We start from the raw sequence: 15516 nt of genomic DNA, 5'->3' as shown, positions 1-15516 counted from the left end.
GGTATACCATTGTGCTGTTTACCAGATAATTAGACATCCAGCTCGAAATCTTCCCGCTTTTCTTCCTATTTCCTCCTAAATTAAAGGGGCATCACCCTAGCGCAGACCGGTTGGCCCTCCGTCTTGCTACTGCCGTCCACCGAGATCCGTATAATTCCCCAGTCTGTCTATCCTCTGTGGGCAACGGAGGCAATGGCCGATCATAAATATGCCGCTCATAGGGCGGGGGAATGTCATACGTGTCCGTCGTGGAAGCAAACCGGTAATCGGTTCGGACGGCGGACGGGCTATAGGGTGTATACCGAGTGTTTGGTGTGGGTCTGGTGCCCGCACCGTGATCTTCTGTAAGGAACGGTGATGACTCAGATGGTAGAGGCTTCAAGAACCAGAGCTTCTCGGACTCAAGCCAGATGAGACGGTTGCCTTGGGTCGTTGTCGTGGTTGTCACGGCTTGAGTGGTGGTGACAGTGGTAGTGGTAGTGGTGCTCAACATAGGGGAGGGTGATTGATGAGGGGTGGTGTCGGACACGCTTCGACTTCGAGGGCTCCAAGGGTGGAGCGAAAAGGAGGAGGATGGGGGTGGCGGGGGCAGGTTGAGTGTTGGATTTGGCGTTGGTTGTTGTTGGTTAACATGCTCGCCGGTTGGGGTTGGTGGCAATAGGCTGTGGCAGCGCTGGGATCGGGTAGGCTCTGGTTGTGGCTCTAGAGATCTGTATGTGTACTGAGGCCTGGGCCTGAAAAAGGTGTCCGTCGAACTTGGTCGAGGCGGGAGATCATAAGGTGGTGGTGTTAATGGGCTGACAGGGCTGAGGGGCGTGGACATGTCGAGCTGGATGCTGGGGACATTGGATCGCCGCGACGGGACGGTGAACCGCGGGTCCGGGATGGGAGGCCCTTCCAGGGATGAAAGATCCATTGTGACGGGGATCAAAGGTAGAATTAGAGAATAAAGAGATGATGTCGGCCAAGCAATGGAGAGCAGCTGTCACGGGAGGATCATGGCACACGGTTGGGGACCGGGTGATGGGAAGCAGGTGGATATGAACAGGATGATTGCCAAGTCTGGGGGATCGAAAGTGATGAGGAACTTTGGATGCTCAGGTGGGATGACCATGGAACATTTAATAGACAGCGTGTCGAGGCAGTGCTCGAACAATGGCTTCGATGGGAAAAAGGGTGGTGTTGTCTGCTGTGCACGGTCGTGGCGTGCTTCTTTGACGAGCCAGCAGCAATGGAGACCCTGCAATACGAGGAAACCAACAACTCAACCCAAAATGACGGTCAGGGAAGTTGCCTTGCGCCTCGCAGTGGATTCCTTGGGCAGCTCCATCCTACCACAATGGAGCCCCGTTGGCAAAGCTTTCGGCTTGCCCGGCTGATGTTCGCCTTGGTTGGAGAGGAGCAAGGAAGCCAATCCGTCGGCTCACGCCTGACCCCGCTGTGGAAGGATCTTCCAGCGTTCGATGGTTCCTTTTTTTCCTTCGGTATGGGCCCGGAACTGGGGCAGAAGAAGGATTTGGGGTCGGGGCTGCTGCGCTGGGCTGTCATCGCGACTCTAGTGAGGTCGTCGTGGAGACCATGTTGAACGCAGCCTACCTGCAGTTGCGACGCCATTTGAAGCAGTTCCATGGGTCGGAACGATATAGCATACTCCCAAGTGGAGGCTGCGCGATAAGGGAAGACTTTGGTTCGTTGGTTGAAGGATCCCGAGTGAGGTTGGATAGCAACACTGCCACATCCTTTGTTGTCCGAGCTTTGGATAGGTCTTATTCCGAGGGGCAGTAAACATCCTCCAACAGTTAGAGAGATAGATAGATAGGTAGATAGGGAGAGCTCCTTCCCCTTAATGTCAATCGCCTGGTAGGATGGATTCCCTCCTATTGTGTCGCATGGGATAATGAGGATGGTTGAACATTCACCCCGAAACCACGTGTTGTTGTTTGTTGTTGTTGTTTGTTGTTGTTGTTTGTGACGGAGAGGCTAAGCAGGGTTACGGGATGCTGTCAGCCAGATCACGCATTTTGTCCTCCAACACAGCCCCCCACATCGTGAGATATATTCACCGACAGTTGCTACATACTCCGTACCTACTCCGTATATAGTTACTAGTTGCTACAAATTATTATGGATGCTGGAGATCTTCCAGAATCGCCCGTCGCATCGGTCATAAAATTCGGAAACATACCAAGCATGACACAAATCACAATAGGGCTGATGACGGTCACACCCGCCGGTGCGAAGCAGCTAAGAAACAGGTGAAACCGCCACCAAATCCCGCGCCTCGACAAGGCCCCCAAGCAGTCACAGGATCGGAGCCTCTGATACAACTTGAGGGCTTGGCAAGGTAGCGAAACGAACCACAGAATCGGATCGCTCCCGGTCCCCGATAGATGAATTTTCCGACTCTTGAAACATTTACGCTGTTGCAGGCTTGCTGCCCCCAATAGGGCGGCCTCCCCGGATTCAGCCCGAACCCTCAGCCTCCTCCTTACCCTATTTTTTTTTTGGCCTCAATTATCAACTCTCACACGACCAGTGTACGAAGTAATCAGGTGGGTGATCGATCGAGGAGGCATTGAGATCGTGGCGGACATCATCTCCGGCCATGTCCGCTCGTGCATTACTAGTAGTCTAGTCTAGTCTAGTCATGCAGCAGGGTACAGCCCGGTGATGGCCCTCAAAAAAAAACTACCAAAGCCTTCCATTATTAAAAATTTAATAACTGCTTCGAATTGGGTATGTGAAAGCGTCATGGGTTACATTAATCGTATCCAGCCACCAACTGCTTCACCACAAAAACTCCGAAGCAATCCAAAGGCGGAGGATCTAGAAAGAAATTCAATAAGAGGTATAAGAAAGGATATAAAAAGCAACAAATCGGATTTCTCTCCCAAAAAGCAAAAAACCGCATCTAAAAAGTATGGACCAACCCCCGCCACTCTTCACCATTCACACGCCCAAGTTCCCCGCCCATAGCGGCAACCGGACTCAGGAGTGACCCGGGGCTACTATAAACAAGAAGGGGGAATCTAAGCCAGGAAGAAAGCGGCGGCAGCGGCGGCACCAGCGAAAGCGAAGCCGTTGCCGTTGACGGAGCTGGCAGCACCGGTGTAGAGGGCAGCAGAGGCCGAGGGGCTGTTGCAATGGTCAGCATGCTCATCCATTTGATTGCTAATGAGGGGTTTCGGGAATACTCACGTAGCACTGCCGCTGGGGTAGCCGGAGCCCCAGGCGGCGGCACCGCTGGGGATGACGGGGGAGGAAGACTTGGCGGGCTTGCCGCCGGGGTAGCCAGAGCCGTAGGCACCAACACCGGAGCCGGAGCCGGAGCCGGAACCAGCGCCGATGGTGCTGGTGGACATGATCACGGTGGGAATGCAGGTGGTCACGGGGATGACGGTGACGGAGGGAGCAGCAGTGGTCTCAGCGCCAGTACCGACGGCAGCAGCGCCGGAGGGAACAGAGCCGGCACCGCTGGCAGGGCCAGAGGGAGCAGCGCCACCAGGAGCAGCACCGGAGGGAGCGGCGCCAGAGGGAGCAGCGCCAGTACCGCTGGAGGGAGCGGAGGGAGCGGCACCAGCGGGGGAACCACCAGCAGGGGAGCTGCCGGCAGCGGGGGTGGTGGCAACAGAGGTAACCTCGGAGGCGGAGCTGGTGGTAGCAACGGGGGAGACACCCTCAGGGCCACCGGTGGTCGAGGCAGCAACGGCCTCGGGGGTGGAGGTGGCGTGCAGAGTACCGGGGCAGTTGGTAACGGTGGGAGCGCAGGAGACAATGGTCACATCCTCGGTGGAGTAGACGGTCTCGACATCCTGGGGGATGGCAGCAACGAGGCTGGCGAAGAGAGCAACGGTAGCAACGGAGAAACGCATCTTGAATGTTGGATTTGTGTGAAAAGAACCGTCAAGGTTGAAATTTTCTGTGGGTTGATAGTTGGTTTTATATCTGAAACACAAACAAGTGTGTTGCGGTAGTAGTTGATGAAAGAGAGTGTGGCTAGTTGGGGGTGTTGCTTTGTGATAAAAGAGTGGCTGACCGAAGTCAATGGGATGCTTCAAGCAGGCAAAGAAGTCTGGTCTTGAATGAAAGAGAACAGAGAGAAGCAAAAGCGAGTCGGGAAGAGAGGGGGAGTGGGTGGCCTTTGTATGAGCCGGGAGATTAACCTGGAGATCGTCTCAGGGACGAAAAGGGGAGCGCGCCTGCGCGCAGGTGGAGAGCCCCGAGTCAATCAGCGGTCGATGCGGTGTACTACTGTGTATGAGCCAGCAACTTCCAAGCAACACCAGTGACCGACTCGAAACCTCATAGGCAGCTGGGGCACCCGCGATGGGCCCGCCCTCATCTGCTTCGGCCCTCGTGGGTTGCGCCGGTGCCCGCCGTGGTTGGTCGGCCAGCCTGTCGCGAGCCCGACTAGTCCCAGTGGGCTCGACGACTAGCGCCGCTAGGTACTGGTCGACCCTGGCCCTGGAGCTGATGCTGTCCATGCGTTGCGAGACAAGGGCGGTTGATCCGTCGCTCGATTGCTTTTTTGGACCGGAAGAACACTCGACTAACTATTCGGGTCAGGGATGGATGGGGAGGAAAGGAGGGGCGCTCGTCGGTAGATAGTTGGGTCATCATGGTTCCTCGACGGATTAGGTTTATTACCATGGTAGTACAATCTATCTAGGTACCACCTCGGGACGCCGTACCTGCATCCGTCAGGAACCTGGTACCCGTCCATAAGTACTCCGTACAGACTAGCCTACAGACAAGTCGAATTCATCTCGATGGGTCCCCGAGGGCGGTCCAGGTGGATGGGAACCTGCTGCAACTGGAACTGGAAGAAACAACCCCAACGGCACCAGCCCGATCGAACCCAAGTCCCTACGGAGAACCGCCAAACGAAATAAGTTCAGGGGCAGAAACTCGGCGGCATCTCATTACTGAGCCACAAGACGTTGAATGCCAACTTAGACTTTGTTTCATGTTTCGCTTCCTGGCCAATCATTTCCCGCCCCAGTGGATCCTGCACGCTGTTCCTGACACCGCCGGCCACTCATCGCCTTGGCCACCATCCCGCGGTGGCTCTCTCCCCCGCTTTTGGCCCAATGGCTGGATTTCTGGCGGACCCACCGGGGCCCCTGTCTCTGCCCCCATTTTTTATCACCATGTTTTACGGTGTATTGCTGTTGCTATGGATGGTTGTTGTTTTTTCCTTTCCTTTGAAGTGACAGTTGGAAGTACCACAAGGTAACAATAATAATGAGATGGAAAAGGAAAAAAATAACTGTACTATGCCATAGTTTCCCCTCCTCTCAGCCGTCATTGTCAGCATATTCGTCAGCGGAAATGCTTTATCCCGTCAGCATTGCGTGGAATGCAGCCGATCTTCTTTATCCCCCACGTACGGAGTATGTCTTTAGCATCTTCAAGAGGGTTGGTACATCTGCGGTACCTCGCCATACGAGTTCAAAGTTCAAACATGCATCCCATGCCCAATAAGGCAGATAGCCCAACGCTGAACACTCCTGAATCAGACACCCCTGTCCGCATCGGTCTAGAAGCTCGTCCGAGTCCGACTGGAAATGGATAGCTCTTTCATAGTCCATAATCCATACAGCTCCGGCTCCATTTTGTTGGGGGCTTCGTTTGCTGAGACAGGTCTCGCTCGGCGCCACGGTCGCTTTCATTGATTGCTTAATCAAAGATTAGTGCGCGATGACTAACTGCTCTCCGACTAGCTGGAAGGGATTTTAATATGGCCCTAAATAGATTGTTGTTGACCTGACCATGATTTCGGGAACCGTTTCGGGGTGAACCCGAGTTCTCTGAGAGGTGATGTGCGTCAACCTTTGACGTTACTCTCGCTAGTCAGATCGGGTAATACATATCAAATCAATGGCGCAAGTGGGAGTGATGATCTCATTGGAAGAGACGAGAATGTGTATGCGCAACCCTGCAGCGAGATAGCCGCCGAGCGTGTGTGCGCTCGACAATCATGTAATGGGGAACGTCAACTTCAGTATGGATCTTCAAGCCAGAACCCATTTCCCAGTACTATGTAATCGATGCCAATAGAACCAGCCAAGACCATGATGATTGTCCACCACCCTAAGCTGCACAACATGTGGCTAAGATCGTTTGAGGTGTAGTACGGAGTCATGCGACGACAAACCAACCCCGTGCGCACAGGAGACCCTTACCATGATGGTTATCACCGGCAAACTATTGAAACCCTCTTCTTTCTATTAAAAGCTCAGACGGAACTGCCAGTGCAATATTGGTTGATCGTTCTCCGGATTCCCACGGTAGTCCGTCCGGCTACGGAGATTTGTCTGGTGGTTTCTTTTTTTAGGGCGCGCTCTCGTGACGGACTGCGAAAAGGGGGGGGGGGATCCGTCAGGGTCTGCACCAGTTTTTAGGACGCTGGTCTTTTTTTGGTTTCGAATCAATAGTTGCAGTGTCTAGCGGTAGTTTATCTCAAGGTCGCACTATGAAACCACTGCCAGGGGATATACTATCTTCCGTGGTGGTGGTGAATGATAGTGGAGCGGATCCGACAGGATCGAGGGGCCGGGCGTATGTTGGTAGTGTGGTACTTGGTAGGTACTGTACTTGGTAGGTAGGTCGGGTGTTCCTGAAAATCAAACTGTGACTAAGACTGGTGGCAGTCAAAATAATACATGCAATTGCGATCATTGCAAGTTCCGATGATGTGTGCAAGAATTGAGTTTAACCTCCACCGATCAACAGGGGAAGCGGCTGGCAGTCGGCAAGACTCTACATATATCTACCCCGGTTTGAGGCAATGCTTAATGGGGGGTTGGGACTTGCGGGTGCCTGTCCAAAAGACAAGAGGGCCCCCAGAGTTGCTCCCAATTATCTTGACTCAATTGCTCTTCCCTGGAGTCGGGTAGGTTATGTATGAACCAGAGAGCATTGGAATGGAGATGTGCATACGTTCGGATCATCGGGTCAATGCAGTGAATGAACAACAACTGACTACTCCGTACCATCCATTGAGTACCCATCAGATCTTTGAATTGATTGCGGAGGGCATGCTTGGAGAACATTGACAGTGACGAAGCCCTGCATAGAATCGTGGAGTCTAAGCATCACCTTAACTGTTGGATGTCATCTACTCCGCTCAACAGAACCACCCACGGGGGTCATTTATCCACTTCCAACCGACCCCCAACATGTTATCGCAAAACGCCGGATGATCAGGTGGGGAGGGCTTAAGTATCAAGCGAGGATCGTCCATGCCGCGCGTCTACGCACAAAGACCAGGACCCTACTCCTACCTCAAGGGTAGGCGATGGTGTCAATCCTGTCGTCATGGCCCGCGGGTTGGCGTGAGATCATAGATTGACCCGAGCGTTTCGCTTAGATGCTTAGACGCCATGATGAACCCTGGGGCTTAAGACTCAAGAGGACAGGTACTACCTACTCCGGCTGTATAATACTTTCTTTAGACTTGAGAGGGGTCCATTCAAACCGGGGTCATAGTTGTTATTGGGCCTGCTCGACCGGGCGCAGTGTTGTCATTTAGCCCCGTTCCTATGGCGGTGCAAACCGAAGGCTGTCCGAGATGCTATTTTAAAACCGCAGTGGGTCGGGATTGACTGTGGCTGCGGGTGTTGTCCAGGTCGAAGACGGTAGGAATTCGTCACGGAAGGACTGGATGATGTCAGGGCGTGGCCACCCCTCAATGATAGATAGGTAGTCAATGGTGGTTGAAAGTGTGTCGAGAGTCAACAAGGCTGAGAATGGCACGTGTCATCGGTATTTGCTGACGCGTTGATGCTCGGTAACTACAATGTACAATAATGCACTACTACCATGTAACTATGCATTGCTAATTACTGTCCATTACTATTGCACAGAGTAGTACTAAGTGCAATGGATGGTGGTGGTGGATTACTATCTAGAGTGCTAACCTTAATGCCAATGAGGTTCTATTATCAAGTACTATGTATAATCCAACATTAATGATCCATATTCATAGCAACGGCCAATCCCAACGAGATTGGGTTGCTTGACAAGCACCGTCGGCGCATACGAGGGTGGAGCCCCGGATCACGATGCCGGCGCAGAACTGGATGGAGCAGCAATCAATCTATCTATGGCACGGAGGATTAAAGACAATCTATCTCGATACTCCGTACCAGCGGATGATGTAAAAGTAGTAACTCGTAACTGGCTCTCGGGCCATCTGTCCAGTCACTTCATCATCGGAAAAGTCTGTCAATCGAGTGGCTGCGAGGTGGCATTGGGGGATGGGAGACATGGTTCTTACATCGATCAAGGTTCAAACACTTTCAGAGTTTTTTTCTTCTTCTTTAATGGATGCCTAGCGAGGCCAGCGGATTCAGGCATACTACATCGCCGCCTCCAGCAACCACCGATATTAACCTAATACTAGTATTTCACTATGTAGTAATCAATCGCAATGAACTACTATCACAGATATCGAAATAGAATAGAGGAGCTGTCAAAGTGTCACGATTCAAGAATAGTAGCAGACATCCTAAAATATCTCCCGCAAGCTCGCACTTTTCGTTTTAGGCGCCATTTGAAACAGGCCGGTTCCACCAGGCCGGCGACCCTCCACTGCCTCCAGCGCCTCCATTCGATCCCTCGCCGGTCGGGAACCCGGCTCGATGACGGTGCGGAGCATGTCCTGGCGGTGATGGACGTGACAGGATTGCTATTTAACCAACCAAGGCTGCGGTGCGTTACTAGTAACTAACTGTGAACTGACTGACCCCGATTCATCATTCAACAATCAAGTCCATTGGAGTATTACCTACTATCGCTATAGTAAAGCCATCTGAAGTCTCTGAGGTCTCTGAGTGGTCACCCTACGAGTGGAGGAGTCCAGCCGCCAACTGACAAACTTGACAAAAAAACGGCCCCGGTCCCAGTTGTTGTAAACTAATCGCTCGCTGGCCTCGCCGACCGTCATCCTTCCTTCCATCCTTCCTTCGTCCCTCTTCTTTCTCCCTTCGGTTCTTCTTCTCCTGCTTCTCTCCTCCTCTTCAAGTCCTCCTTCTTCCTTCTTCGTTCTTCCTCCTCTTCTATCTATCGATCATCGCTGGGGGATCAATCATTCGCTTCGTTCTTGCCTTACTATTCCTTCTCTTTCATAGTCCCCCCTCCGATCAGCCAACCCCTCTCTTGCTCTCTCTCTCTCTCTCTTGTCACTTGTCAGCCAACCGCCCGCCGCCTGTCTGTCCAACCAATTAACCCCACGGCCCTCTCCTTGTTCCGACCACCTCCTCGACTCCTCTTCCCTTAACTCCTCTCTTTCTCCTCCTTTGTTCTCTTTCTCCCCCCATCACCCCCTCGTCCCTCTTTCAAAGTGTCCAACTCAAAGACCGCCGATCTGGCTACCCTGGCTGACCCCAACGAGTTGTTTTTGCCTGGTGAGAGGCAAAACAATCTCGCAATGTCATCCTCGCCGGTCCCCCTCCTTAAGCCGCCCGTGCCTGGCAACCGCGGTAATAGCAATGGTCCACGGCCTCCCAAACTCACCTTGGGAATCCCCCCGTCACCGAATGTTCGTCCCGTCACGGGCACCGGCGTCCCTGCCGCCGTCGCTCCTCCAGAGGTCCCTCAGCTCCAACGTCCAGCAACCCGCCCGGCCCCTCCCCAACTGCGCCTGAAAACCCCCATGGGCAGCAACCAGAATGTGCCACAGGTGAAGACTCGACCCGCTCCACCTCCGCTGGCGACCACCGGGTTGAACGAGCCGAACGCACATTCGAGATCCGGTAGCTTCACCTATCTGGAAGGAAAGGCCAGCGGACCCGCCTCCGCATCTTCCTCCAACTATTCGGCTTTATCGTTCGCTATGGGCCTTCGACAACCCCATGGCAGCACCCCGGATCCATCGTCAGCAATCAGTTCCGTCTATTCCGACCGGGAGAATGGTGTGCAGATGGAGCGGGACAACAGTGTCAACAGCCTGGTTCCGGATTTAGACAAGCTGAGTCTAGAAAAAGGCAGGCCCCTGGATGTGGACGATCTGGATGATGAAGGCTGGCTTGCTGCTAGTGAGCAGAAGAAAATCGTCGAGCTGGGTAGCTTGGGTGAGGGAGCTGGTGGTGCCGTCACTCGATGCAAGCTTAAGGAGGGAAAGACTGTGTTCGCATTGAAGGTAGGTCTTTCTCGGCAATTCTCCCCCCAAATGCTAAGAAAGTCTAGATCATCACAACGGACCCGAACCCCGATGTGAAAAAGCAGATCGTTCGAGAACTCAACTTCAACAAAGACTGTGCCTCGGAGCACATCTGTCGCTACTACGGTGCTTTTATGGACAAATCAACAGGTACTATATCTATCGCTATGGAATTTTGCGAAGGTGGCAGTTTGGACAGCATTTACAAGGAAGTCAAGAAGCTTGGAGGCCGAACGGGAGAGAAAGTCTTGGGCAAGGTTGCAGAGGGTGTCTTAAACGGCTTGACCTACCTTCACAGCCGAAAGATCATTCACCGAGGTGAGTCAAACCGCAGATTCATGGCTGTTCGCGGCAGCTGACATCGTTCTACAGATATCAAGCCTTCGAATATCCTCCTCTGTCGCAATGGCCAGGTTAAACTCTGTGACTTTGGTGTTAGTGGCGAGTTTGGCACCAAAGGAGATGCAAATACGTTTATTGGCACGTCGTATTACATGGCCCCGGAACGCATCACCGGCCAATCATATACAATCAACTCTGATGTCTGGTCCCTGGGTGTGACCCTACTAGAAGTCGCTCAGCATCGTTTCCCTTTCCCGGCCGATGGGACCGAAATGCAGCCACGCGCCGGATTAATTGATTTGTTGACCTACATTGTCCGCCAACCGATCCCCAAATTGAAAGACGAACCGGGCAACAAGATTCGGTGGTCGGACAACTTCAAGTATTTCATTGAGTGCTGGTGCGTATCAACCCTCTACCGTTATTTTGGGATATACTAACATGCTGTCTAGTCTGGAAAAGGAACCTCCACGAAGAGCGACTCCCTGGCGGATGCTGGAACATCCCTGGATGCTTGACATGAGAAATAAAAAGGTCAACATGGCCAACTTCGTGAAGCAAGTATGGGATTGGAATGAGTAGATTCCCCGCATGCAGCGACTGAATCTCGGCAACCATTCATGCACCCGTTGGACGGAATGCTACACCTTTTTTTCTAATACGATCGCATATAACGGTCTCTCCTTTGATGCTCACAAGTGGCTGGCCCATGATTGACCCGGATGTCAAAAGCATATGAATTGTGATCATGACGACGCTCATTTTCTTCACTGCACTGTCTATCCTTAATGGAATCATGGAGTTGGGAATGTTTCATCTCATTATCGTCACCCGACATGATCACGCCTTCCTTAATCCCTTCTCGCTGGTCCAGCATTTATTCTGTCCTGCGCATTGCATCCGATTGTCATCTCGGTTTTCTTTTTTGGCCGAAATCATCGTCATTCATCCAGCAACTTGACGTTATTTTTGTTCAAACCATCGCCAGCGGTGCTGACGCCTTGTTCTTTTCCGGTCGAGACGGGGGAAGAATGGTCTCATTGGGTTTTCTTTATTCTTTTGGCCGTGTCTGTTCCATACATATCATTATCATTTCCCACCCTCCATTGATCTGGCTTTACATTCTCCTATTGTACGCATGCAGATACATACATACAGCCTCAAGGAAGAGATACATATTCCCGTCTATGGTTAGCCTGTTTTTCTGTGCTTCTGAGCATGCGTTATGGCAAGGCTGAATCCATATTGTGTACATTGATTGGCACCGGAATAGCGATACAGGTATCAAGACTGGTTTGCTAGTTTGCTTTGGTTCTTGTAGTCCATAAGGCGGATCATACCGTGAGCGTGATGTCTAGGGATAGACAGACGGATAGCCTTAGGCTCGGGAGTGATTCAGAAGTGTCAATGATCTTTCTATGTAGGGATGCAGTACAGTATAGGATAGTGTACTATGGGACAGGGTAGTGTAGAGTAGGGAAGGTGGAGGAGGTGGTAAGCTCAAGATATATCGGCGGAGGTGTGTGTGTGTGTGTGGGCGGGGGTCATGGAGGTTGAAGATGGAGGCTGGAGGGAACCCTGAGGAGGAGCGAGGATCCTAGGGCGGAATGAGTCTATCAAATTGGTGTGGAACGGATGGGGTTGGGTTTCCAAACTCATTAGAATAGATTATATGATGAGAATGAATCTATTTTCTGGCTTATGATGGTTGGGGTTTAGTGTCTCGGGAGATAGTATGTATAATTATGTTTAGGTAAGTATACTGTTATAATTATTGATTTTATTGATTAGGTTAATATATATATTCATTCATTACTATGCAATGCAACCTGTCACTTTCATGCAAGCTATGAAATATGTATAATGGTAGGGAAAAGAAACTGGAGAAAAGGGAAAACGACCGCGCAATGTTGCAATCCGGAAGTAAGTAACTCATGTCATACTTCGTAACCCGCTAACCCGGCTAGATGGGAAAAGTTGTTTCCTGAAACGAACTTCGTGCTGAATGGCTTCGACATCACCGATTAACCGGCTGAGCGCCTAGGACCCAGCCAAGCCCACTGACTAATCCGTCGGTTACCATGTTGCTGACCACATCTCGCTTGCGGACACGTCCTTCGCCGTTTTGGTCATCAGAAAGGGCGGAGTCGCTGCGCATGTGAGATGAGGGAACAGAGTGGTCGTCGGGGATGGTCTTTGTTGTTGTTGGAGCGGAGCGGAGCGGGAAGGCGTTCTTTTGTAGAGCGAGAGCGGCACCACGCGCAACTTCGAAAAGACCCATCGGGGCTTCTTCGTGATTCAGACGGTTCTGGGAGGCGTGTGCCCGTGCTCGTCGTGCCTGGTGTTGTTGTGTTTCGAACGCATCCCGTTCGCTGTCTGTGGGACCGAAGCCGCCGGGTAGAGTGGTGGACGTGAGGTTGTCCGCTTTGGCGTCCCAAAGATCCTCTTCCTCGGATTCGCGCGCGCGGAGGGCCGCGAGCTCCTCATCGCAGCGGCGCCAAGCGCCTAGGATTTCAGGGAGCGGTTCGGGGGAGGGGGCAAGAACGAGGGCGAGGGAGAGGAGTTCCATGCGCTGGGAAAGGTGGGAGATTTGAGTTTGGTTGCTTGGAGTGGCGGTGGTGGCTGGGGCGCGGTAACGACCGGCGTTGTAGACGGCTCGCCAGGTGATGTCGTCTTTGGGAGGGGTGGGATTGGTGAGGGGGGAGGATGTGGGGAGAAGGGATGGGGGAGTGAGACGGGTGAGAATGTAGGAGTAGGCAGTGCCAAAGTCGTGGCAGGAAAGGGCGGAAGAGATGGCCAGAGACATGATCCGGCGCTCGGCGGTGATGGTGGCATCTTCCTGTGAGGGAGGGGGCAAGAAGGGGGAGTCGTGCTCGTCAGTTAGCCGAGAGGAAACGCCTGCTGAAACAAGGTTCCGGCCAATGGCTAGCAGGTCGTCCAGTTTTGTGTAGCTCTTGGGGTTCTGGTCGAGAACTTTCTCGATCAGGGAGAGAGGATCAGGGTGGACACGGATGCTGACTGGCTGGAAGGGGACGCCGTGCTGCAAGGTAAGGGAGTAGAAGGACAGGGCGTGCGTGGCCGATATGAGAGCTCGGATCTGCTTGAATGAGGCGGAATCCGGGAAATGGGGTTGGAAGGCTTGGAGGCTATAGAGCGTCAGCTTCAATTGGAGATGATGGGCGTTGGGCCTAGACTTACATGTCGTATGCCCTCTTCATCCCGCCCCGGCTCCTGTTTCCGTTGCTTGCATTGTCGTAGGCTGTGAATATGGCCTCCTTGACGGCCTCCTCAACCAGCGTAGAGCTTAAAGTTGAACCAGAACCCATGTAAATGTTTACGGCGAGGTTGTATTCTATACATGTGAGTATTTGACAACAAATGCAGACATGCTGTATGCTCACCTCTGACTTCGAGCAACGCCTTCAAGATTTCGGCCTCAACGATATTCCTGGGAACTCTCCAGAAGAGACCATGTCGAACGTGATCATCCGCTGAATCCTCGGTGTGATCTCCCTGCCAGTCTCGCAGCCAAAGTAGTTGTTGGCGGGTCTTGCTCCAGTCACGACCAGCCTTGGCTTGTCTCACGACAGAGGTTATTACACTGCGCAACTCATGCAGTTGTGTCTCTTCGTTATTGAGAAGGCAGATATTTGCGGCCGTCTTGCACGGAGTAGGATGACCCAGCTCGTTCAATATCCGAAGAGAAAGGCAGATAGCGCTGAGGAAAGATATTGATGAGGCAGAGGGACGCGTTAGCGGGTTTGAAGCCACCAGCAAAGCATTTTGCAAGAAAGACACTCTTGAGGTCGACGACATAGGTTCTGGATCGAATTTTACTTTCGGAAGTTCCGAGATATCTGGTGAGAGGAACAGGTTTTCCTCCAGCTTTAATAACTCTGCGATGCGCGCCAGAACGCGGATGGAGCCCTCCAGCGCAGGGGAGCTGGGATCGGCATTCGCATACACAACAGCAAGTCCAGTCTGCCCATACCGAGTGCGCAGATCCTGGAGCTCATCGTGTGATAGGCCCTTATTCTCTTCAGCGTAACCGCCTAGGTCGACATCCTCAGGACCATCCCAGTTGACGAAAGCGTTCACCGCACTCTCGTGATCAACCAGACTTCGTGCCAGCAACCACTCGTTCACCTGCTGCCATCCAATACCTGCAGTTGTTTTCGATTGCGCTTCATCTTGAGGTAGAGTAATCGAGTTTTCTTGTGCCGCTTCGTTAAGTCTCCGTCTCTTGGAACGATTGCTGCCATGCATCCAAGCACCCACCAAGCCACGTAGGTTCCGTACCAGGTCCATATTGCTCTTCGTCGCACCGGTCATCGAAAGAAGGACATTGACGGCAATACTGTTGTCCATAGACTCCAGAATGTCCAGCGAAAAGGTTTCGTCCTGGCTGGGGTAATATTCGTAGTTCAATCGGAGTAGCGGTAGGAGACTGGAAATCAACCATGTGCGTAACGCTTCCGAGCGATGGTAGAAGGGCAGGAGAAGGTCGAGGACGAGGGGCTGAAGAGCGGTTTCCGAGTCGATGCGATGGGCCCGGTGGATCAGGAATTGGGTCAGAAGATCAGCCGGATCTTGGGTGTCCTGGTCATCTGGATGCTGTAGTGGTAGTAAACGGATCTCCCGTACACGTTTCCTCACGATCGGCTCTGGTAGGTCTTTAACGAACGCATTATTGATACCATCACCATCCGTCTCCAACTGTCGCCCATCGACCAGCGCTTGCAGCACTGGGGTGTAGGTACTGGGGTCCGCACTCTCGGGCAGGAAAGTCAAGATGATGCGCAAGAGACGCTCGAGCGGGAGATGGGCAGGGAATTGGGCCTGCAACAGCGGAAGAGCGACCACATCGCCGGTGGCACAGAGATGGGTGGCTAGGAGAATCGCATGAGCACCCGAAAGCCCTTGAAGAACGGCCATGACGTCTTACAGGGGAGCAGAGGAGGGAGCATGAAGAGGGTGATGTGTTCGGGAGCAACAAAGACGTCAGGTGC

General features: G+C 52.7%; 4 protein-coding genes across 4 annotated transcripts; 1 reads left to right on the top strand and 3 right to left on the bottom strand.

The window, feature by feature from the left end:
* Positions 1-42: 42 nt before the first annotated feature.
* On the bottom strand, positions 43-1099 carry BO94DRAFT_136101 (uncharacterized protein). The gene has a single exon (XM_025605695.1). The coding sequence runs from the start codon at positions 914-916 to the stop codon at positions 92-94; it is 825 nt and encodes a 274-aa protein (XP_025472537.1). The 5' UTR covers positions 917-1099; the 3' UTR covers positions 43-91.
* A 1804-nt stretch (positions 1100-2903) lies between these two features.
* BO94DRAFT_530509 (GPI anchored serine-rich protein) lies at positions 2904-4166 on the bottom strand. Its single transcript, XM_025610686.1, has 2 exons — positions 3199-4166; positions 2904-3135 (listed from the first exon to the last, which is right to left on the bottom strand). The coding sequence occupies exons 1-2, from the start codon at positions 3870-3872 to the stop codon at positions 3030-3032; spliced, it is 780 nt and encodes a 259-aa protein (XP_025472536.1). The 5' UTR covers positions 3873-4166; the 3' UTR covers positions 2904-3029.
* Positions 4167-9433: 5267 nt separating this feature from the next.
* Positions 9434-11089, top strand: BO94DRAFT_541873 (kinase-like protein; the record flags this gene model as incomplete). Its single annotated transcript, XM_025613065.1, has 4 exons — positions 9434-10144; positions 10192-10483; positions 10538-10907; positions 10960-11089. The coding sequence occupies 4 exons, from the start codon at positions 9434-9436 to the stop codon at positions 11087-11089; spliced, it is 1503 nt and encodes a 500-aa protein (XP_025472535.1).
* A 1209-nt stretch (positions 11090-12298) lies between these two features.
* Positions 12299-15459, bottom strand: BO94DRAFT_507019 (secretory pathway Sec39 family protein). The gene is made up of 3 exons (XM_025609597.1): positions 13909-15459; positions 13706-13859; positions 12299-13653 (listed from the first exon to the last, which is right to left on the bottom strand). The coding sequence occupies exons 1-3, from the start codon at positions 15440-15442 to the stop codon at positions 12525-12527; spliced, it is 2817 nt and encodes a 938-aa protein (XP_025472534.1). The 5' UTR covers positions 15443-15459; the 3' UTR covers positions 12299-12524.
* Positions 15460-15516: the final 57 nt, after the last annotated feature.

Source organism: Aspergillus sclerotioniger, assembly GCF_003184525.1.
Source record: "Aspergillus sclerotioniger CBS 115572 chromosome Unknown BO94scaffold_2, whole genome shotgun sequence".
NCBI lineage: Eukaryota > Fungi > Ascomycota > Eurotiomycetes > Eurotiales > Aspergillaceae > Aspergillus > Aspergillus sclerotioniger.
This window is presented reverse-complemented; position numbering and strand designations above follow the sequence as displayed.

Coding starts and splice junctions, on each gene's coding strand:
- BO94DRAFT_507019 (XM_025609597.1), bottom strand. CDS start 15,442: ATGGCCGTTCTTCAAGGGCTTTCGGGTGCTCATGCGATTCTCCTAGCC. Junction 13,860..13,908: donor GGCGTTGCTCGAAGTCAGAG/GTGAGCATACAG, acceptor TCACATGTATAG/AATACAACCTCGCCGTAAAC. Junction 13,654..13,705: donor ATGAAGAGGGCATACGACAT/GTAAGTCTAGGC, acceptor GACGCTCTATAG/CCTCCAAGCCTTCCAACCCC.
- BO94DRAFT_530509 (XM_025610686.1), bottom strand. CDS start 3,872: ATGCGTTTCTCCGTTGCTACCGTTGCTCTCTTCGCCAGCCTCGTTGCT. Junction 3,136..3,198: donor TACCCCAGCGGCAGTGCTAC/GTGAGTATTCCC, acceptor CCATTGCAACAG/CCCCTCGGCCTCTGCTGCCC.
- BO94DRAFT_136101 (XM_025605695.1), bottom strand. CDS start 916: ATGGATCTTTCATCCCTGGAAGGGCCTCCCATCCCGGACCCGCGGTTC.